This window comes from Scleropages formosus, chromosome 6 (assembly GCF_900964775.1).
Source record: "Scleropages formosus chromosome 6, fSclFor1.1, whole genome shotgun sequence".
Classification (NCBI taxonomy): Eukaryota; Metazoa; Chordata; class Actinopteri; order Osteoglossiformes; family Osteoglossidae; genus Scleropages; species Scleropages formosus.
Genome location: NC_041811.1, coordinates 38,160,076 through 38,183,720, shown reverse-complemented (window position 1 = coordinate 38,183,720; position 23,645 = coordinate 38,160,076). Strand labels below are relative to the sequence as shown.

General features: G+C 41.2%; 1 protein-coding gene across 3 annotated transcripts in view; it reads right to left on the bottom strand.

Annotated features, from left to right (window-relative positions):
• atp8b5b (ATPase phospholipid transporting 8B5b) overlaps positions 1–23,645 on the bottom strand; it is a 54,747-nt gene that overhangs the window by 22,683 nt on the left and 8,419 nt on the right. For 2 of the 3 annotated variants that reach the window (XM_018745052.2, XM_018745051.2), the window contains exons 4-20: positions 21,245–21,358; positions 20,430–20,528; positions 19,480–19,541; positions 18,314–18,386; positions 18,149–18,219; positions 13,401–13,483; positions 12,447–12,605; positions 10,346–10,434; positions 9,890–10,083; positions 9,381–9,589; positions 9,252–9,295; positions 7,201–7,366; positions 5,467–5,655; positions 4,572–4,687; positions 4,009–4,173; positions 2,355–2,466; positions 80–185 (exon numbers count right to left, since the gene is read on the bottom strand). In XM_018745052.2, the coding sequence (XP_018600568.2) occupies positions 80–185; positions 2,355–2,466; positions 4,009–4,173; positions 4,572–4,687; positions 5,467–5,655; positions 7,201–7,366; positions 9,252–9,295; positions 9,381–9,589; positions 9,890–10,083; positions 10,346–10,434; positions 12,447–12,605; positions 13,401–13,483; positions 18,149–18,219; positions 18,314–18,386; positions 19,480–19,541; positions 20,430–20,528; positions 21,245–21,358 (2,051 nt within the window). Of the gene's footprint in view, positions 1–79; positions 186–2,354; positions 2,467–4,008; positions 4,174–4,571; positions 4,688–5,466; positions 5,656–7,200; positions 7,367–9,251; positions 9,296–9,380; positions 9,590–9,889; positions 10,084–10,345; positions 10,435–12,446; positions 12,606–13,303; positions 13,380–13,400; positions 13,484–18,148; positions 18,220–18,313; positions 18,387–19,479; positions 19,542–20,429; positions 20,529–21,244; positions 21,359–23,645 lie in introns of those variants that run through there. The other variant, XM_018745055.2, reaches the window with a different exon arrangement.

The following is a 23,645-nucleotide window of genomic DNA, read 5'->3' as shown; positions in this document are numbered from 1 at the left end:
GGAATGGATTCACCATGGATTAACCATGCTCTGCGATATTCAAACGGAAGTCAATAGGTTAAAGTTTTACTCTTCTCACCGAAGTTCTTCATGCACTTCCTGTGGCGTATCTGCAGAGATGATGAACACATCTGTCATCTCCTCCCGCAACATGTTGCAGGAGTATCCAATGTTCTCTGCTGTCTCTATTAAGAAAAATTAGAAATGTCAGTTTAACCAAACTATGTACAAGGAAAATTTCCATCAACTTTGAAAGGTGCTACACAACTGTCACGTTCTCCGCATCTGGCACCTCTGCGACACCTGCCGTTCCCTGATGGGAACGACTATAAAGAGGGAAGCCGAGGAAGCCCAGACGCGGAACCTTGTTTTGCCTCCTTGTTTCCCAGCGAACCGTATTACCGAGAGACCCATTCCGACTTCGACCCTTTGCCTGTTTCTTCCTGACCACGTTCCTTGCCTAGCCCTTTCTACGACGTTTATTGATCGCCTGACCCTCGCCTGCCCCTCGACTACGATTATGGATTCTGATTCGGCTTCCGTGCACGTCGATCCGGACACTCTGCACTTGAGTCCATCCGCGCTACGTGCAACTGTGACAACAACATTGTACTCTACAGGATCCCCTTGAATAATGAGGACAAATTCAGACATATGAGCTGATGTAATTTCTACCATAAAATTTGCATAAAAAACTATCAATTCACACTTGAGTGAAACTTCAGAGAAGAGATATCAATTCAAAAGGTGCACTTTGGAGACATCAAGTGTCACAAAAGGTGAGCAGCTACCCGGCTCACACGTGATTTAGCATCTCCTGCCCATACTGGGTCTGAGGAGCAGATACTCTTGACTGCTGGCTAATTACTGGGACTCTTAACCATTTACAATAATAATAATGATTCCTAAAGCAAAAAAAGTACATCAAGAAAGGCCAAAGACAGCTGAAAACTCGAATTGATGAAATGCAAAAGTGCCATACAAGAAAAAAAGAAGAAAACAATTAAATGAAAACAGAAAATAATAGTAAATTAAATGAGGGAAAAGGGGGAGGGAATAGAAAAATGAAGTTTAAATAAGAAATTATCCACATGTGAGTCTTAAGCAGAAATTTAAAGGTTTCAAGAGTAGTTTGTATATTCTGGATTAGGCTCTGATTGAGATTTTCTCTGTATTCATAAAGTAAGGCAGGAATTTTAAATGAAATTGGTGTGAGTGTAGTGAAAGAAACGCAGTTCGGCAATACATTATTTTACACTATTAAATTAATAGAACAGTTATTTCTACAAGAATTATATTTACATGCAGAAATGTAACAAATTACTACACAAGGGAAGCATGTATGATTTTTATCTCAGGGTTGACATACTAATGGGTAGCAGGTGGTACAGTCATTTGAATCCCACCTCCTGCTATAGTAACCTTGATCAATCTATTTACACTAATTTATTCAGCAGACACTTTTCTCCAAAGCAACTTCCAATGGATTCTATGTAGTGTTATCAGCCCACACACCTTATTCACCAAGGTGACTTGCACTGCTAGATACACAACCTACACTGGGTCAGTCACCCATACATCAGTGAAACATGCTTGCTCTCTGTCACTCACACACTATGGGTGAACCAGAACAGCATGTCTACAGATGGAAACCAGAGCAGCCAAAGAAAACCCACACCAACTCCACATAGACTGAGCAGGGATCAAACCCACATTCTCTCACACCACCCAGGTACTGTGAGACAACAGCACTACTCGCTGTGCTACCGTTCCAACCCAAATTTTACCTGAAACTGCTCCGGTAAAAATTACTCAGTTCCTTAAACAAATAAGTTCTTTTGGGGAAAAGTGCCAGCTGAAGGAATATGTGTTTAGGGCCATAAAATTGCTCCAATAAAAATTACTCAGCTGTATAAATGGGTAAACAATTGTAAGTTTGTGATAATTGTAACCTTAACATTGTAAGTTGCTTTGGAGAAAAGCATCAGCAAAATGAATAAATGTAATGAATAAGTATGTTTACTACTTTCTTTTTGGATAAGACAAAATTCTTGAAATAAAATTTCAATTCTATTGAAGTCCATTAAGCATTTAGCTGATGTTTTTCTCCAAAGCAACTTACAGTGTTAAGGTTACAATTATTTACCCATTTATACAGCTGGGTAATTTCAGGGTAAGTAACTTGCTCAAGGGCACCACAGCCCAAGGGGGGATCAAACCTGCAACTTTTGTATCGAAAGGCAGCAACTCTAGCTACTACACTACCTGCTCTCCTAGCACAACCTACCCACAGTCCAGTGGTACACCTATCACCACTCAAAGATCCCAAGGAATTTACCAGCTCGCTCACTCACCCTGTTTGTCACCAGTAAGCACCCATATCTTGATGTTAGCCTTGGAAAGCTGTTCAATGGTCTGGGGTACTCCATCCTGCAGCTTGTCTTCAATAGCTGTGGCTCCTAACAGCTGAAAATATGCACAAGAAATAAAGAATTAGAACAGCAGCATCAATGTCAGCCAATCAATGTGTTTATACAGGGTCTCAAAAATGATTTGAAGGTTCATATTGTTGTGCATGTCTGGCACTGCAATCTTTGGAGATTGTCCAGACACAAGTCTGAACACATTCAGTAGTGAGCAACAGCCATACACATCTAACAATGGTTATTTACATTTATCTGACACTTTTTTCCAAAGTGACTTACAATGTTAAGCTACTTACAATTATTTATCCTTTTATACAGCTGGATAATTTTTTATACTGGAGCAATTTAGGGTAAGGGAGGAGCGGTAACCACTACACCACCAGCTGTCCTCAAAGTTTTACTACACTAAAACAAAAATCTAGGAACTAACAACAACAAACTGGAGCACAAACAAACAAGTACACAGATGAACAGAAAGAAACGGTATAAACTCTGTACAAAAACATATAAGGTCTTGGATGGTAATGCATTACGCAAAGACACTTTCCATCTCCTCAACAATACTAGTATCAGTATTAGTAATGTCAGAAACAAGCAGTTTTCAGAAAATTTAGATGTGACTACGTGCGTGATGCACGGCACAGTGGGTAGCATGATCGTTTCATAACACTTGGGCTGTACATGCATGGGTTTGAATCCAGCTCAGTCTGTATGGAGTGTGTCTATTCCGCCTGTGTCTATCTGGGTTTCTTCTGAGTGCTCTGGTTACCTCCCACAGACATGCAGTTCAGGTGGAGTTGTCACCTTCAGCTGTTTGTAGCATGTGTGTGACTGACTGTCTGAGTGGTTACCCAGTGGAGAACTGATGTCCTGTGCTGGGTGTACCCCTCTGGCCTTGTGCCTAGTGATTCTGGGATAGGCTCTGAACCCCTGCAACCCTAACGAGGACAAGCAGTTAATTAAAGTGAATAAAGTGACTTAACTCCACCACTAGTGTAATTTGTCATTATGTAACAACTGGCATGTGTTTTCAGTTTTAATTTTTAATAAATTTGCAAAAAGATAAGGGGGTGCGGTGGCGCAGTGGGTTGGACCGCAGTCCTGCTGTCCGGTGGGTCTGGGGTTCGAGTCCCGCTTGGGGTGCCTTGCGACGGACTGGCGTCCCGTCCTGGGTGTGTCCCCTCCCCCTCCGGCCTTACGCCCTGTGTTGCTGGGTGGGCTCCGGTTCCCCCGTGACCCCGTATGGGACAAGCGGCTCTGAAAATGTGTGTGTGTGTGTGTGTGTGTGTGTGTGTGTAAATTTGCAAAAATTTCTAAAATCCTGTTTTTGCTTTGCCATTATGGGGTATTGAGTGTAGACTGATGAGGGGGGAAATGAACTTAAATGCTTTTAGCACAAGGCTGCAACATAAAAAATTTGAAAAAGGTGAAGGGGTCTGAATACTTTCTGATTGCACTGTACATTCAAGACGATGCACAAAAACATATGCAGTAGCTGTGATGTAGAGTGAATTGATCTGGTTTGGTCTGCAATGCATCGGCATTATCGGAAAGTGTTTTTTTTACTTGCGGTGTCACACACCAGTAGATCTTTCTCTATTTCCTCGTACAGCTCGTCCAGCCTCTCTTCTCGGTCTTCCAGGGTGGTACTGGCCATGTGGTGTCGGGTACTCCACTCCCGAAAGTAGTCTTCATCCAGGTTCTTGTGGGCCAACACCAATGTGCGGAGCCCCTCTCCAGCAAACTCCTTGACCCCGGGAAAGACAGGAGAGATGTTTGACAAACCATCAGAGATTAGGTGAATGCTGGACATAGACAGACATGGAAGAGGTCAACTTGAAGATAAAGAGCAACAAAGTAAGAAACAAAACCTTGTGCACCTGCACACATACAGAAAAAAAATGCACACACACAGCAGTGTGTGGCATTATGTGTGTGAACATGTGCAAACACACAGTAACAAAAAAGCAAAATGTTTTCTCAGAAGACACACAGAGTGCAGAGGTTATGTTGACAGTGAGAAAAGACAAGCAGCTCCTCCCACAAAAATAAACAAAGACACAAAAAAACACAAGATAAAGATGAGAACTGGCATAAGTATCTGCATGTCAGCCTTGGAAAGCACCTCACTTCATTGACACTCACGTTGAGATGCTCTGTGGTGACATCCATCAGCTTACTGCAGGATGGGTGCAGTCTTTCGTACACTATGGTATCGGCACCCTTACAGTACAAGGACAGCTTTCCCTCGGGGCTCTGCACTGTGGTATGAGTCAAACAGAGAGAAAAAACGGCTAATATAATCCTGTTTTCCAGTTATCAGAAGTAGATTGATATTATCATCTTGTAGACAGACATGTGTCTTCATTGTTAGAAAGCCTAGTATGTGTCATTTTTTAAACAAGCTTTATTAAATTAGATTCTGGAGAAACATATGATTTGTACATCAACAACCTTGCAAAAATTCATAGAAGATTGTTTCTTGTGGATTTCACTACAGGTATTAATAAAGAAGAAATCTATCCGAACTTGGAGTGGAAACCATTAAAGTTTGCATTTTATGAAACATGGGAAGAACATACATTTGAAATTATTTAAGTGGCTGCATACAAAGTTGGTATAGAACAAGCCAACATTGCTCCTACAGAACAAAAATCCAGGATTTAACACAATTCACTTAGCAACTGATTTACATCTTACGTAAGGTGAGCTGAACAGTAACCAAATATTAACTGAAACAAGGCCGGCAAACCAGTTTAAAAGTTCAGTCTACAGGTTAGTTCAGTTTAAATCAAAAACAAAGACTTCTAAATCTCTTTAATACTCTCATCTCTAAGAACAGAGACAATATTAAACCCTGAAATCTCTTCTGTCACCTGCAATGTTCAAGACATTTCTTTCCAGGTTTTTGTTTCTGTAGGCATTGTCTTTTTATCTTATTTTTTCTGCTGCAAGTCATTAGTTTATGGCAATAATGACAAAAAGGAGGGGACAAACACCGTAGTAAGTCTACATGAAAACCACTCGTCTCCAGCCTTACCAATTACAGACATCCTTTTGCGGACATTGTTGAAATCTAAGATAGCCAAGAGCTCATAACTCTTCTGGACGCCCATTTCTACAATGGTAATGGTTTCTGGGGTCCGGGACCGGAACACAAAGCCGAAGTTGCGGGCAGCAGTGACCAGTGCACCTTCATCAGGTGACTGAGCCTGGTACAGCAGGTTACCTGAGCAGGGAGAAGAAGGCCAATGCAACATGTATGAAAACCCATGCCATCTTGCATCTGAGAGTAATGTCAAATTCAGCTGAATTTCTTGAACCGATAAACCTTTAATGGCAATTCACAATGTTACAGTTGTAAGTCCAGGGACCTCAGTGATAAAATTATCTTAAATTTGACTGATTTAACCTAACACATAGACATAAGCGAACACAAATTCATAAAACTTGAAATCTGCATGAAAAGTTTTTTTTTATAAAAAAACTTAACACCATCTGTATGAATAATTTGCGTTGTAATGTGTGCTCCACTCTCAGATGTTTTAAGGTTTTAGATTGAAAAAATAAAGCTAATGTGAATTTAGATGTGACTGTATTCTTACAAATATTTTGAAATGTCTAAGTATATTTGAAAAAATACAGTTAAAATATAGAAATATTTTAATACTTTCATAGCGTTGCTCCACCTTACAGTTGTGACATTATAGATTCTTACATTCCCAAACAATATCTTCGTTCATTGAATGCGGGTTACCTTTAAGTACCCGCGATCAATAAGACCTCAGTAGGAGGTTGCATCTTTAGTTACAGAGCACCTAAACTGTGGAATAGTCTACCAGTTACTGTCAGAAATGCCCCGTCTGTTTCAGTCTTTAAATGCAGGCTTAAGACTTACATGTTCACTCAGGCATATCACTAACAAATATCATTCCACTTGGCTGTGTTTCTGTTTTTTATGCCTCTGTATTAAAATGTATTAAACTGTCTAATTTCTTTAAGTTATAAACTACTAACAATTTTTTCTTGTTAAGCATTGTTTCCCTACAATAAGACCATCACACAAGCACCCCATGCTGACTGAAGTTGATGACCAACCGCCATGATGGATGAGATGTACCTTGGTGAACTGAGAAATCAAGCTACCATACAGCAATAATGCTAGTATTAATTGTAAACGGACTTAAAGTCTTGTTTCATCTAGAATGCCCAGGAGGGGTGGGGGGCAGCCACTGGCACTTGGACCCCCAGAGGTTTTTTTTTCCCTTAAGCTTCAGTTGGGAGTTTTTTGTTCCTTTCCTCTGTGGCCGGTAGGCATACTTATAATTTTGATAAATGCACTGATAATGTTTTACACTAGTCTGTAGTCAACTGTCTTCTTTGTTTCTTTGCTCTATTCCTGTGTTCAAGCACTCTCTGTCACTGGATGAGAAGAGCGCTCTCTAAAAATAAATTGAATTAAATTGAATTGGGGCAGCATGGTGGCGCAGTGGGTTTGGCCAGGTCGTCCTCTCTGGTGGGTCTGGGGTTTGAGTCCTGCTTAGGGTGCCTTGCAATGGACTGGCGTCATGTCCTGGACGTGTCCCCTTCAGCTTTGCTCCCTGTGTTGCTGGGTTAGAGTCTGGTTTTCCATGACCCCTGCTTGGGACAAGTGGTTTCAGCCAGTGTGTGTGTGTGTGTGTGTGTGTGTGTGTGTGTGTGTGTGTGTGTGTGAGAGACTCTTTATGAGCCTGATCCCTAATGTGACAAGTGCAGGACATTCAGCATTGTTTACCTTCCTCTTTCTCCTCAGCCATGACTGTGTGGCACAGGGCCAGCAGACGGAAGAAGTTGTGCACTTCTGGGGCTTCAAGCTTGACGGCCTCCACCAAACTGTGGTCATGGAAGGAGAACTTGGGGTCGGCCAGGGGGTTGTAAGAGAAGTCAACTTTCTCTGTTTTCTGCAGGTATAGGAAACGCAATTCGTTGCCTTTGTTTCTTTGACACTTCATTGATGTTGGTGCCTTTAATCTAAAGCAGTTTTACAGTCAGTAAAATCTGAAGTATAACAACTGCAAGTCATGGAAGAAACCATGACACATTTTATTGCACATTTCAAATTCAACAAATGTACACTTATCCCTTGTTAACTGGTTATAATTTATTCCTAAAAACTAGGCAAGATTCAAAAAAACAGATGCTGAAAGAAAGAAAGAAAGAAAGAAAGAATTAGGTTAAAACTTTAAGTCCTCAGTCCTTTGAAGCCTTGGAGGGGGTGAATGGGGGGGAGTGATGGAGGCCACAGCTCTGCGAAAGAAGCTGTTCCTCAGTCTATTGGCTAAATGAATAAATACAAACATTGTTTTACTACTAGGGGGGTGCGGTGGTGCAGTGGGCTGGACCACAGTCCTGCTTTCAGGTAGGTCTGGGGTTCTAGTCCCGCTTGGGGTGCCTTGCAATGGACTGGTGTCCCGTCCTGGGTGTGTCCCCTCCCCCTCCGGCCTCATGCCCTGCGTTACCAGGTAGGCTCCGGTTCCCCGTGACCCCCTATGGGACAAGCGGCTCTGAAAGTGTGTGTGTGTGTGTGTGTGTGGTTTACTACTCATTCTATCTCTCCATCCTCACCTATGACCTATGCTTTGGGAAGTGACCTTTACATTTTTCCATTTAGCAGATGCTTTTCTCCATGTCTCACAGAAAGATATAATGAGTGCATTACATCGACAGAAAGAGAGACTTGATGATGACTAATGGTCAAAAAAATAAGACTGCACATACCATGGCCAAAATTAGTTTGCTGATTCTCTAGATTAAGAAAAGTCACCTGAGATTGTTTGGGCATGTCGTAAGAACATCTCCTGGGCAGCTCCCATGAAACCTATACCAAGTACACCCGATGGGAGGATACTCCAGGGCATATCTAAGACACACTGGAAAGATGGCATTTCTCACCACACCTGGGGACTCTTGGGGATCTCTCAGGTGGAGCAGTACATTCCAAAAATAACTCTTGGAAAGCTTCAGAGAAATAACACTCACATGCTATTCTTAACAGCTTGCATTTTGTGTGTGTGTGTGTGTGTGTGTGTGTGTGTGTGTGTGTGACAGAAAGTGTTCCACTGATGTATGGATGAGTGACCCATTGTAAGTAGTGTTTCTAGCAGTGTAAGTCACCTTGGTGAATAAGGTGTGTGGGCTGATAACACTACATAGAGTTCATTGGAAGTCACTTTGGAAAAAAGTGTCTGCTAAATGATTAAATATAAATGTCCAAGTCAGGGTTACAGCAGTTTGAAGACTATCCCAGAAGTACCTAAACAATGATAGGTAAGGTACACCTTGAATGGGACCCCAATCCATCACAGAGTGGCCACACATGCAGATATTCAGTCATATATTCACACAATACAGATAATTTAGGTTCCCCAGCCTGAAGCATATGTCTCTGGACTATGGGAGGAAACCCAGACAAGCAAGGGGAGAACATGTAAACTCCATACAGCCCAAGCTGGATTCAAACCCACATCTCAACACATAGCCTAGGGGCTATAAGGCATCTTCTGTGCTACCTGTTGTGCCACCAGGCCACTGTACAATTTAAGAGAAACACCAGAAAACCATGCAAGTGTGTGCCACTGAAGTTAGGGTTGGCTTACATATTATCTTAATAAGTAAAATAGTTACTGAAGTAATTTAATGTAGCCAACCTTTTATTTCCGTTGCCTGATCCTTTGTTCAACACCCTTTCTCAACATGTAGGAAAAGTGCCGTATAAAAATAAATTGAATAATAACACTCTAATCTGCACAACTACACATCGACAAAGATGCACATAGGCTTTCCCACCTCAGTGATCTCAAGTCTCTGGCCAGCAAAATTGAACACATCACCTGGAGAGGAGAAAATACAGTTACTGTTAGTATACTAAGATGTGGTGTTAAACAAATACTGTTAAGTCCCAACAATGATTCATACCATAGGACTTCCCACTGATTGAGCACTTGTTGAAGGTCATGATGTTTTGGGTGAGGGTTCCTGTCTTGTCTGAGAAGACGTACTTGATCTGGCCAAGCTCCTCATTTAGGGTTGTTGTACGTGCCTCAGCTGGGGTGTCACTACGAGGGTAATACATCTTGCGGTCCCAGTCAATGTAGAAGCTGTTACCCAACCGAATGATCTCCACACTACCATACATGGGCACACAGTCCATCATTCGCACAGGGCAGAACAAGGGCAGACAGTTCTGTATTAACACACTGCAGAACAGCAGTTGTACAAAAAGAAATATGGATAGGCCATGGTGTACATGGAAAGAAGCTTGAACAATTTTACATATAGACAAACCAAAGCCAAGCCAAGAGTAGCCATTATACACATGGGGCAAGGCTGCATGGATGATCCTAAAGATGGACAGAAGCCGACATAGACCAGTATACACACAGCAGGCCAGGTCAGGGGAGAATGGAAGACAAGCAAAGATGCACCTGACATAGAGGGAGATGGGTACCACGGTGTTGAGGATGATGACGTAGGACCAGAAGGTAAGGAAAGCAGAAAATGACGCATCCACTCCGTCCGGCCGGGGGAGGAAGGCAGTGAACACAGACCCCTCCTGGAACTCCCAGATCCCATTGCCAATGGCCAGAACAGTGCACATGAAGGCCAGGAAACCAAAGATCTGATATGATAGCAGAGACATGTTTAGTCAATACTCAGTTAATGGACATTAACTAACCAATAGAAAATTATATGGTCACATGTAAGATGATTGAACATTAAAACTCAAGATACTTTCTTTATATCTAAGGAATTTTCCATTTTCCAAATTTAATTTTTCAAAAGAATTCAGTGACAAAACTCGTGGATTTGGAACCCCCATTACAATATTTTAAGATTCCCTTCTTGAACTACTTGTAATCAGAAGTGATTCCCATACTCACAAAAAGCACCAGCACATTCATGAGGTGGTCAATGCTTGTTCGCTTGAACGTTGTCTTCCCACAGTTCTGCATCAATTTAGTTTCAGGACCTAAAATGACACCTTTAATCATTCAGCTGACACGTTTTTCAAAAGTGCCATACGTTTATTATTTTATACTATTTAGCTGACAGCTTTGTCCAAGGAAATTTTTCATATGCAACATTACAATGTTAAAACATTACACATACCGTACTAAATTTCCTACAATCACTCACCTGCCTATATAGCAGAACAATTACACTCAATCACAGAGTCATACGCTGGGGGCTGTTAGAGCCACCAGTTCACCTGAAACTTGTATTTTTTAATTGCAGGAGGAAACACACAAACACAAGAAAAAGAAGCAAACTTCATACAGACTGAGCTGCATTCAAACCTTAACCCAAACGCACAACCCAGGAGCAGTGAGGCATCAGTTCTAACCACTGTGCCACCTGTAAACATATTATTATTATTTTTATTATTATTATTATTTAGGGGGGTGCAGTGGCGCGGTGGGTTGGACCGCAGTCCTGCTCTCTGGTGGGTCTGGGGTTTGAGTCCCACTTGGGGTGCCTTGCGATGGACTGGCGTCCCATCCTGGGTGTGCCCCCTCCCCCTCCGGCCTTACGCCCTGTGTTACCGGGTAGGCTCCGTTTCCCTGCAACCCCATATGGGACAAGCGGTTCTGAAAATGTGTGTGTGTGTGTGTGTGTATTATTATTTATCATACTCACTGTACACTTCATCGGGTACACTTAGCTAGTAAGTGGGACTCTTTTTTGCCTTCAAAATAACAAACCCAGGTGACATGGTGGCACAGCAAGTAGTGCTGCTCTCTCACAGCATGTGAGTGGTGCAAGAGAACATGGGTTCGATCCCCGCTCAGTCTGTATGGAGTTTGCATGTTCTCCCTATGTCTATGTGGGTTTCCTCCCCCAGTGCAAAGACATGCTGTTCAGGTTCACCCATAGTGTGTGAGTGACTTGAGAGAGTGTGCTCCACTGATGTTTGGAGAAGTGGCTGATTGTAAGTAGTGTATCTAGCTGTGTAAGTCACTGAGGTGAATAAAGTGCGTGGGCTGATAACACTACATAGAGTTCATTGGAAGTCATTTTGGAGAAAAGCATCTGCTAAATATGTAAATGTAAACACAGCCATGAAGTACTGCACTCATTCTCCAGCATTCTTGGTCCATGGCGGCTTGATAGCTTTAGCAGATTTGTTGGCGTCATATTCACTCTGCTATTATCACATTGCACTTTATCTACCCAAAGATGTTCTATTGGCTTGACAGGTAGAGCTATACAGGCCATTGAGGCAAAGCAAAGGCACTGTCATTTTTGTGGAACTATCCTGAAGTCCTGCTCTCCAGTGGGTCTGGGGTTCGAGTCCCGCTTGGGGTGCCTTGCGACGGACTGGCGTCCCGTCCTGGGTGTGCCCCCTCCCCCCTCCGGCCTTACGTCCTGTGTTGCCAGGTAGGCTCCGGTTCCCCGCGACCCCGTATGGGATGAGCGGTTCAGAAAATGTGTATGTGTGTGTATCCTTAAGTTGTATGTGCTTTGTGACATGACACATTATCATGCTGGAAATATCCATTTGATAAAAGTTAAATTAATCATGAAGTAGGGGGGCGCGGTGGTGCAGTGGGTTGGACCGGGTCCTGCTCCCCGGTGGGTCTGGGCTTCGAGTCCCGCTGGGGGTGCCTTGCGACGGACTGGCGTCCCGTCCTGGGTGTGTCCCCTCCCCTCCGGCCTTACGCCCTGTGTTACCGGGTAGGGTCCAGTTCCCCGCGACCCCGTATGGGGCAAGCGGTTCTGAAAGTGTGTGTGTGTGTGTGTGTGTGTGTGTGTGTGTGTGTGTGAGAGATCATGAAGTGATGCAAATTATCAGCAATATTTTTTTAGCACTCTGTATCATTTAAATGATGCTAAGTTGGTTCTAAAAAAAACAATGTGTATGTACAGTACTATCACAGCTTAACGTAGTCTGATTAGTCAGTCTGTTTAGCCAGGTTCATTCCTGCAGCTGCAGGCAGCCGGTCAACACAAGCACTGTCCACTTGGCTCGATGATGCTGACCTGCAAAGATAACTAAGCCAAAGCACCACTCTGTATTCCTCAATGTACAGCCACGGAGAAGAATCCTCTCATTATCTAGGGCGTACTTCTGATCCCGGAAGGTCAGCGTCCCCGTGAACTTGTCTAAGCGGTTGTTTGGGGGCTCACAGTGCACCTCTCCTGTGGAGGACAGGACAGATTACAGCAGCTCTGTTAGTTTCAGCTGTTACACTCAAACTGTGTGTGTCACATATTACATTCTTTAAATAAATGCATTGGCACTGCAACAAAAGAGACATATTACCACATAGTGTGCTGCTTAGCAAAACTGCAGAACCGGACTGTATTTAAAAGGTGTCTGATGAAAACATTTGTATTCACTTATCTAAGTACATTCACAATGTACATACATTTTTAGTTTGTGCTCTTCTCCAAAGCAGCTAACAATTATTTACACTTGTGTGCAGCTAGATAAATTTTCCTGTATCATTTCAGGGTAAATATATTGGTTAAGGGGTGTGGTGGCGCAGTGGGTTGGGCCACAGTCCTCCTCTCCAGTGGGTCTAGGGTTCAAGTCCCGCTTGGGGTGCCTTGCGACGGACTGGCGTCCTGTCCTTGGTGTGTCCCCTCCCCCTCCAGCCTTACGCCCTGTGTTGCCGGGTAGGCTCCGGTTCCCCGTGACCCCGTATGGGACAAGCGGTTCTGAAAATGTGTGTGTGTGTGTGTGTATATTGGTTAATGGTATGACAGCAAAATTTACTGTAGGATTTCGACCTTTATCCTTTGAGTGTAAGGCAGTACAATGACAAATGTATCATGTCTGTAGAAAAACCATTGATTTCCTGTTTATGTAACTCTTACTGCATTCTTTTTCATACCTAGATTCATTCTAACCATCCTGGAAGTTTTGGTTTCCATTACAACCTTTTAGGCATGCTGCTATTCCCTGTGACTCTTCTAGCTCTTCTGCCTCACCATTGAAAGCCGCCAGCTTCTCAATGCAGTCTCCCATCTCTCCTGTAACTGTGAGGGCCTGCTTCACCTTCAAATTGGTCTCCCTGTGGGATGCATGTACAATGAGACACATGGTTCATTACTAGGCATACATCCATCCACCTGTACATATGAACAAAAGCGGTGCCAGCTAGTGACCAAAAAACTAACACTTACAGTATTACGTCACCTAACACATTCATTCAGTGACACAGAAGGTCGCTTGCAGTGGCGAAGCTATGGGAAACAGGGTCTGGAGACAAGTGTTTGTTATTAATTGTATACATGCCTTGAGTTGGAGTTTTGACAAAGGAACAAAAAGGAGTACCAAAAGACCGGCCTGAATACAAGTACACCCCCCATTCAACTCCTCACAATGGCTGTCGGCCCCTCGCCAGAGTTCCCAAAATCCCATGAGGTGACAACCCTACCACGAATAATCAGTGAAATCCACAGTAATGAACACACAGATCTATGGAGAGGCACAAACAAAGCAATATTTACAGCTATTATAAAGGGATCACCACAGTACTGTTACAGTATCTTAGCAAAAAATCTTTACCTACCTAAATTGCTCCAGTAAAATTACCCAGCTGTATAAATGGATAAGTAATTGTAAATAGATTAACACTGCAAGTCACTTTGGGTTAGAAGTTATTAGGGTACATTTATTTATTTTGTATTAGTCCACTTTGAGCAGACACTTTTTCCGAAACAACTGATAGGGTTAACCTATTTATAACTATTTAGCCAGTCATTCAGCTATGTAAATCCCAATCACTGATTCAACTATTAAATCAGCTAGTAGAGTAGTGGTTAGAGCTCCTGCTTAAGGTCACAGGTTCAAATCTCATCTCTGCCTGTAGTACCATTGAGCAAGGTACTTACCCTAAATTCCTCCTGGACAATTAACCAGCTTTATAAATGGGTAAATCTGTAAAGTGCTTTGGACAACAGTATCAGCTAAGTGAATAAACCTGAAACAATTCAGTCAAAGTTCACTGTTCAAGGGTTTTTAAAAAGAAACAGCATGAGTTGGAATTCAAACTAGAAACCTCCAAGTCTAGAGGTGAAGGGTTCATACCACTCTGATGTTGAGTGCGAAATTCAAACCAAGTGCTATTTATTATTTGATATTATTATTGTTGTAAAGATTTGCTTATTGTTCACTGTGTGTTTAAGTTTTGAGTTATGGATGTATGTTACTGTAATAACTATCGATGGGGAATGATGTCATTACTGATCTCGGTACTTTACTGCATGTTTCATTGATCTGTCTGTGTATTTTTGTCAAGTTTTGCTGCAAGGGGCATATTGAGACAAAGTTTGTTGATCTGGAGTTCTTTCCCTGGACACTTTCATCAATAACTTACAATGGCTATAGGTAGGATACATAAGGAACAACTAGTAGTATAGTGGCTAGAGCTGTTGTCTTTGAACCCCAAGAAAACAGGTTCTAATCTCTCCTCTGGTTGTAGTAAATTGCTCCACTAAAAATCACCCAGCTGTGCAAATGGGTAAGTAACTGTAAGTAGGTTAAGAGTGCATGTTGCTTTGGAGAAAACCATCAGCTACATGAATAAATGTAAACAGTGATTTCACACACTGCTTCTATGTGCTGTTATACAAATATGATGTACAATACTGGCATGCAGGAACCATGAATCTTATTGAGCCTACAAAATGAAATGTGTTTGACAATCTTGCTCTCTCAGATTAAGCCTGGTCATCAGCTCTCAGTGGGGTAACACCTCCTTTACCTCTGAACATCATAGATTGATTCAGTCCATAGTTGTATATCATCTCTATACGGCTAAAGTCAGACTGGTTAAGACTGATGCTAATGTGGGTACCTCATTCAATAGCTGCAAGCAGACAAATGATTTGGTTTTGTACTCTGTGATGGCCTGAATATCTGCCACATGCACTTTCTGTCCTTGGAATTTAGGAAATGAGTGAATTCTTCCTGTGCAGTTGCACTTGGCCTCTTTGACAGCCCAGGACAGATTGGCCCTTGCTGTGCAGTAGGCTGCCTTGTCGCCAGACCTGAAATCAGTGTCTCAGGTTTTCAGCAGCGAGGACATCTCAGCAGTCATCCACGTTTTCTGGTTTGGATGTCGGGTGATGATCTACTTGCTGATGTAGCCATCTCGCCTTCCTGCCTTGCCTCTGCCATACTGTCCACTCTCCCATCTGCACAATTCTGAGATCTATCAACAGACGATGCCACTAACAGTTTCCTTTCTGCCTTATCTTCCTCTCTTGACTCTCTTTGTCCACTATCTTCCAGACCAGCACACCCCAGTCCACCCCATGGCTGACTGATACGTTATGTCCTCCGCCACACCCTCCTCCTCCTTCTCCTACTACTGATGGCTATGCTTTGTTTTTCAGAGACAAAGTCAATGCAATCACGGAGTTCCCGGCACCACCTTGCCCTGTTCGCCCTGGACTTCCCTGCGAAGACATGCTTTCTGAATTCAAGCCTCAGACTTTGAAATCTCTGAACTCCTGATATCACACAGAGCCATGACCTGCTCATTAAATTCAATCCCATCAACCCTACAAAAGACCACCTCCCCTCAACTCTCCACCTTCATCTCTAAGATTATCAGCTCCTTGCTCTCATCTGGCTGCTTCCCATCAGCCTTAAAAACTGCCCTAATTTCACCTCTGGTAAAGAAACCCTCTCTGGATCCTAACTCAGTCCAAAACTACAGACCAGTTTCCCTCCTCTCCTTTCTGTCTAAAACTTTAAAATAGGCGGCCTGTGATCAAGTTTCTGATTTCCTCACCCAGAACCATCTCCTCAACAGATATCAGCCTGGATTCAAAGCTGGACATTCCACCGAGACAGTGCTCCTGGCAGTGCCTGATGCTCTTCAGTTGACTAAAGCAGACTCCCTCTCCTCGGTCCTCCTCACCCTTGACCTGTCTGCAGCATTCGACACTGTCAACCACCAGATTCTACTCTCCTGTCATGGTCAGCTTGGGATCACAGGAACAGCACTAAGATGGTTTGAGTCCTACCTATCAGACATACCCTACCAAATGGTCTGGCGGAGCTCCCATTTATCTCCTCAGCCTCTCTCAACTGGTGTTCCACAGGGCTCGGTACTGGGCCCCCACTCTTCTCAATCTACACCTCTTCCCTAGGCCCTGTCATTGTCTCCCATAGATTCAAATATCACTGCTATGCCGATGATACCCAGCTCTTCCTCTCATTTCCACCTGGAACACATGCATCGCTGCCTGCATGGATGTCTGATCACCACCTACAACTCTCTACAAAACAGAGATACTTCACCTTCCAGCTGGCCTGTCTTCCTGTCATGATATCTCTATCAAACTGGACAACTCACTCATTTTGCCGACCTCCTCGGCCAAGAGTCTGGGAGTGATGATGGACTCAAGTCTATCTTTCTCTCAGCACATCGAAGCCACAACTCAGACCTGCAGATACATCCTGCACAACATCCGCAGGATCCATTCTTACCTCACAACAGACTCTGCCCAACTACTTGTCCAGGCCATGGTGACATCCCGTCTGGATACTGTATCTCTCTCTTGTCTGGCCTTCCTGCTACTGCCATCAAACCTCTGCAGCTGATACAGAACGCTGCTACTGTCCGAGTTTCTTTGACTTGCCAAAGCGTTCCCATGTATCTCCACTCCTTGTCTCTCTGCATTGGCTTCCTATAGCTGCCCAGATCAAATTCAACACTGTGGTAATGCCAAGAAAAGCATCAATAGAAGTGCTCTCAGATATCTACAAGACCTGATCACCTGCTACACCACAACCAGACTGTTACGCTCTTCCACATCTGCCCACTTGGTGGTCCTGCACGCAAAAGGTCCAAAAGCAAAAACACAAAAGTTTTCGGTTCTGGCTTCAACGTGGTGGAGCGACCTCCCCCTCTCGCTCAGAACTGCTGAATCCTTGTCCACATTTAAAAAGGGTCTTAAAACTCACCTCCTCCAGACCTACTTCACCCATGATATCTTAAGTTCATGTAAGATATAAGTGTTCATGCTCTGTAACTTTCAGACAATGAATTAACCTTCATACAGCTACTCTTGTAATGTAATTTAATGTAATGTACAACGTAATGTAAATGTTTATATGTTAAAAAAACATATGTTTATATTATTAGGAATGTGATTAGGAATCGTCGATATTCAGGTAAAGTTTTATACAATTACTGTGTGTTGAATATATGATGTACATTGGTTCATATGGTGGAAAGTAACCAAGTGTACTTTACAATCACACATCTGGATATAAATCTCTCTTCCTGCTAATTTAATGTACACATTGTATTTTCTAATCTAATTCATTTAGTTAGTGTCTGCTAAATGAATAAACATAAATGATGAACCTCGGTGCAGCAAGTGGTAGGGAACAAACTAGGTTTGCTTGAGACTTTCATGCCTGCAGCTATGTCTCCTCTCAATGTAATGCATAAATTGTACTTTTGCTGACATGTATGTTGCTTTGGACAAAAGCGTCTGCTAAATGAATAAATGTAAATGTAAATGTAATATAAATGACTATGCAATGGGACCTTTATTATTACACTGAATAATAAGCCCCTTTATATTAAAAAAAAGGTATATAGTTTCGTAAGCTGTTGTGGCAGTTGACACTACTGATTTTTTCAAAACAAATATGTTTTACCCATTATAAAAATGTGTTTTACAGTTGCAACTCTAATTTGCTGTTAACTGACCCATCCAGCTCAGCAGTCTCAATGTAGACCAGATTCAAGGGTTCACTGCTGGAGAGCAACAGTAGGTCTGCCTGAAATGACAGAGATGTGCATTAAACGAAATGTCAACAACTTCATGAAATGTTTCAATCAACGTTGCCATGCGCAGTGTTTTGAGGTCCTCACCGCTACAAACTTGTTGTTCTCTAGTTTAATTATGTCTCCCACTTGGACATCCATCCATTTTTCACTCCTGAGTCTGTTAAAGGGAACAAAAATAAGGCGGCTGAACTAAATCCATTTAGGTATTGTTATTCACAGTGGAATTGAAGCAAATTACACTGTACACCAGCATTACTGGCACCCTTGCTTAAGATTAGCAAAAATTCTCCATAAAATTCACTGTTTCTGAAATGTTTTCTGTGCTTGCTCATCTTTACCAAGGGTGCCAATCTTTTTGTAAGGCACTGTGTGTACATTTTTTCTTTTGACAGTGAAAACCACTCTGTGGCTCCATTACTGTTTGTGTATATTTGTCTAAATGCAAATTGTAGTGGAGCAAAGAGGGTCCAGTGCAGGTTGTCCCAGGACATTCATTCAAACACTGAAGTTTATAACCCCAAAGTGAGAAATCCTATAACCTGCACGTATTCCGAAACAATAGTTGATTCTAAAATGAACCCCTTATAGGGTTTATTAATGGAAAAGCCTTTGGTAAATTGGTTATTTACTAATGTTATGTGTACAGACAAATAAAATTCCTTAATTTTTCAGTGCTGGTAGATAGGTAAGATTGCAAAATTGAGCTTCTTTTAAAATAAGAACATAATTGTTGCCCAAGTAGAGCAGATGACTTGTGTGAGGGCATTTGTAAGTGCATTTTAGAACCAAAACCTGCACTCGTAGTGCCGTTGACAGTATATTGCAACACTAAGACATGCTAACAGTCATAAAGTCACAAGATTGTACATCATACAGCACTTTAAAGTATATTTTAAATTTATATTTGGTACTTTTTTGTTTAGGCTAACACGACTTAATTATTACATACTATTTACAGTTACTACTCTACTACAGTGCCTTGCAAAAGTATTCAGATCCTTGACCAGCTCTAATTTCACTCAGTCACACATGGTGTATTGATTTTTTTTCCCCTCTGATATTTTCTTTCAAAACTCACCCTATTGAATTCAGTTTCAGCAGTCAATGCTAACAAAAAGAATAATGTTCTATATTTTCCTATTGTATCTTCCCCTTTTCATTATATGTAATATTGATTAACCCCTTTGGAGCTCTACATTACCTGGATCAATAGATCATGTGTACTTTGGGAATGCAATCATTTAACTCACTCTCCACTGACAAGGACGCTGACCCTTCGATTGTTGACTTGTCTGTCAGTTTTACGTCGGTTCTAAATTGGTAAGACATAAACAAACAAAAAAGGAAAAAAAATCATAAAAAATCATAGTCGTAGTTCCATCTTTTTCATAATAATGTGTTAGCATTTTGTGAGGTGGATGTATAACAGAACACATGAGGAAAAGACTGTTCTTTAATTTCAAGAATTAAGAACTTTGAGTAAACACTAAAATACACACACACACACACATACACATACACACACATTTTCTGAACCGCTTGTCCCATATGGGGTCGCGGGGAACCGAAGCCTACCCGGCAACTCACTAAAATATTACCCAGAAATTTTTGACAGTTTTATCCCCTCAATCCTGTTCTATTACATGTTTATTTTCTCAATATTCTTTAATATTTCAAGTTAATGTTGTATAAGTAGCACCTCTGAATACTTATATACTGACTAGACTATCACAAAATGAGGGAAAAAAAGAAGAAAAAATACATGGCGGGTATAACTTCTAATAAAACAGAATTTCAGAAAGCTGGCCTTCTTTATCAAACAGATTTGAAAACTTCAGTTTTTGAAACAGATTGTTAATGTTTGCCACCATGTTTCTATTATTCCTGAGTTTTTTTCAAATGAGAATCAATGTTATTGTTCTCTAAAAATGTACAGTACTGTATAATATTTGAGAAAAATTCAAAATTATAAGACTTATTTATTTACATTTTGTATTCCAATGAAGTTGAATATTAAAGCTGAACCATAATATAATTAAGATAATGTCACAGTGAGGTGAAATCATGATCTAGTTGTGCTATATGAGGCTGCCCATCCTATTCCTTGTCATTCTATTTAATTGCAACCTGTGCTGCTTGTGTTTCTTTTCCAGGTATTTATAGTAGTAAATATCTAATCTGGGCACGAAGCTGAACTCACAAAGTCATCACTGGCATCTTTGACTGCTGTCACCAACAACACAAGGACCAGTGGCACCACCGTGGTGAACCAAGAAAGAGATGAGATAGCAGGGATCACCTGAAACACACATTACTTTGAAAAGTTCAATGGACAGGTTTCAGTGTTACATACACAATACTTAAACGTACTTTGGCTTTTTAGCAATATCGGAATTATGTTGCAAAAATCAAACATGAAGAAAGCCCTCATTAGGCTAGAATTAATTATCACCGAGATAGAAGCTGAATTAATACTTCAGCATTACAAGTATATTTATAAGAATTGTGCAAATCAGAGGTATGAAATTATTTTAAAAAAACAATAACTTTTTAAATATTAAAGTATTTTAATACTTAAAAATCATTTACATTAATTTGACATTTTAGTCCAGATCAGCATTAAGCTCCTTACAATTATTCACCCATTTATACAGCTGGGAAATTTTTACTGGGGTAATTTAGGGTAAGTACCTTGCTCAAGGGTACGATAACTGGAAGTGGGATTGAAGCCTGTTACCTTTGGGTCGAAAGGCAGCAGAAATAACTACTACACTACTAGCGGCTCCAAAATAGAGTGAGAAATTCTTACATATTAAAGAAACAAAAAACAAGGAAAAATAACTGTGTGAACAATTATCCCTATACCAAAGACTGATTTGAAGCATAGATAGATAGATAGATAGATAGATAGATAGATAGATTGATTGATTGATTTCCACTTTCCTCTCTGTTTTAGCAGAACCGTGTGTTTCTTTCATGAATTGAGATGGGGCAGTTGAAAAAAGAGAGGATCACCTGGAGGATGAGTAGGAAGAGGAAGTATGCGTTGGCTATCCTCTGGAACTGCTCAAAGAGGTTCAGCGGCAGAAAGGTAAACAGGTTGTATTTAGAGGTTTTTATAGCATTGGTCTGGAAGAAGAAAGGAGAAGACATTATAGTACATGGAAAACTAAAGGAAGCTAAAGGCACTGTTAGTATAGACTAAGACAGTAAAGTTCAGGTATGTCACATTTACAGTAATTTGACATTCTCTTCTACCTTCATTCATTTAGCTGAAATATTTCACCAGTGTCTTACAGTATGAAGCTACACTTATCCACCTGTTCTTTACTTTGTTTTTAAACTAGAGCAATTTACGGTAAATAGAGGTACAGCAGCAGGAGATGGAATTCAAACCTGCAACCTCTGAAGCCATAGGCAGGGCTACTATTTTAAGAAACGGGGAGCTGAAAAGATAACTAGAAAAACATTGAATTTCATAAAAACAAAAACATGAAGCAATGAATTATTAATAAATTATTTAACAAACAAAAAAATACAATGACCTGAATTACTCCTCATAGAAAACCTGTTGAAATAGGCAGCTCATGAATATAGATCTAAGAACATCAAGGATCTGGAAAGTTCTGTGTGGAGAAATGGGTCTAGATCCCATCCTATGGGTTTTCCAGTTTTAATAAAAAATTATACAAAAAGGCTTTATTATAGTATCCATGAAGGTCAAACTCAATACTACACAGAAGGAGTCCCATAATTTTGAAACCAACACAACTTTTAAAAAAAGAAAAAAACACTGAACTGCTCGGGTTTGTATATTGGTTTGAAAGAGCAGAATTTAGATTAAAAACTCCATTTTTTGTTGATGACATGTAGGCATTCATCTCTAGTGTTTATTTTATATGGTTTTTTTTGTGTCCTTCTTCATGAAAAGTGCTGATAATTTTGGAGGTCTCTCTACCTAAAATTATTTTTATATTTTGAGGAATTATCTTTGAGGTCAGTCACTGTGATGGTTCTTGATTTTGTTTGTAATGCAGAACACAGCAGGACAACTATAATTTCTAAAGTAATCTTAATTAGGGATCAAGACAAGTCTAAGCTTATTTTTTGTTTTCCAGAAACTCCTGTTGTTTAACTAACTTCCTTCACTTGGCTGGTTCAGAAATAAACTAAGATGTATTCCTTATTTTCACCTCACTATTATGCAGAAAGAAAAATTGAAATTAATTGAACTGAAATTAATTATTGCTCGAACTTTGCTGTCTCTACATTTGGACATATCTTTGCAGATCAAGAAGTAACAGAAAAGGTAAGTACTAAACACAAGTATGCGTACATAATTTCACTATGTTTATTTTCACATATGTTCATCATGAAAATTACTTGCTATACCTATTCAAATATGGTATTTAAACTCTTTAGTGAACAAACACAAACCTGCAACTCTGAGCTGCCATACCTCCATCCAAATAGCTACATTGGAAGGATTCTGCAGGGGCTTGAAAAGCCTATTACATGAGCTAGGAGTTTTAAGCAACCAATGTCTTGGTGTCTGCTGCTGAGGAAAGGTAAGCCCACTGATAAATTCCTCTTTAGCACTGGAAGCACACTGAATCGATCCATTTTTCAGAAGCCAGTGAAAAGCTGAGATAAGTTGTTTGACAGCAAGTTCACGAATTGAGCAGCTATTAGAAGGTGGGTAAAATCAGGACCTCCTTCCTTGTACTGTAATATCTGCCTGACCTCCTGCCATGAATTGTCTGGACCCTTCCGCTTTCCAAAGTCTTCTTATCAACAGTCCCTTGAGAAACGATAAGCCGCCGCTATATCCACCTCAGAATTATACAGCCAGAGCAATAAGTTGAAATTACTCTTCAGGGGTCTAGAGAAGGAGATCAGTGTAACATGGGTGAGGGAAACATTGCAGTAAAAGGATTCAAACAAAGGTGAGGGCAACTAAGATGTGCAGTGATTTAGCAGCACTGCAGCATGGGAATTTGCTGGCTACAGCATAACATGGCAATGGGCTCAGTGGCCTATGGAAGGGCTGGTTTGGGCAGGATTCTTTCACAGCCATATGAGAAGGCCCAGAGAAGCGAGAGGTTGATTCAGCTGATTCAGGAGGAGGTGTGCTCACCAGAGGAAAATCTGATTACTAGGATGGTAAGAAAGCAGCAGCAGAGAGGAAGGACAAGGTGGGAAGAGACACTGAAAAGATATGTCTCTTGGGAAAGCTCAGAAAAGCAGAACCTCAGCATATCAAGTTCTTGATCCTGACTGTTTATGAAATGTTTCAAAGTCTGACTTGTTCAACTGGGGAAAAACTGAGATTCCATCACACTCATTAAGTCAAGGAGAGGAACACTGGCATTCATCCTCAGCATCTGTACAAGAGACATGAGGGCTGCAGTCACTG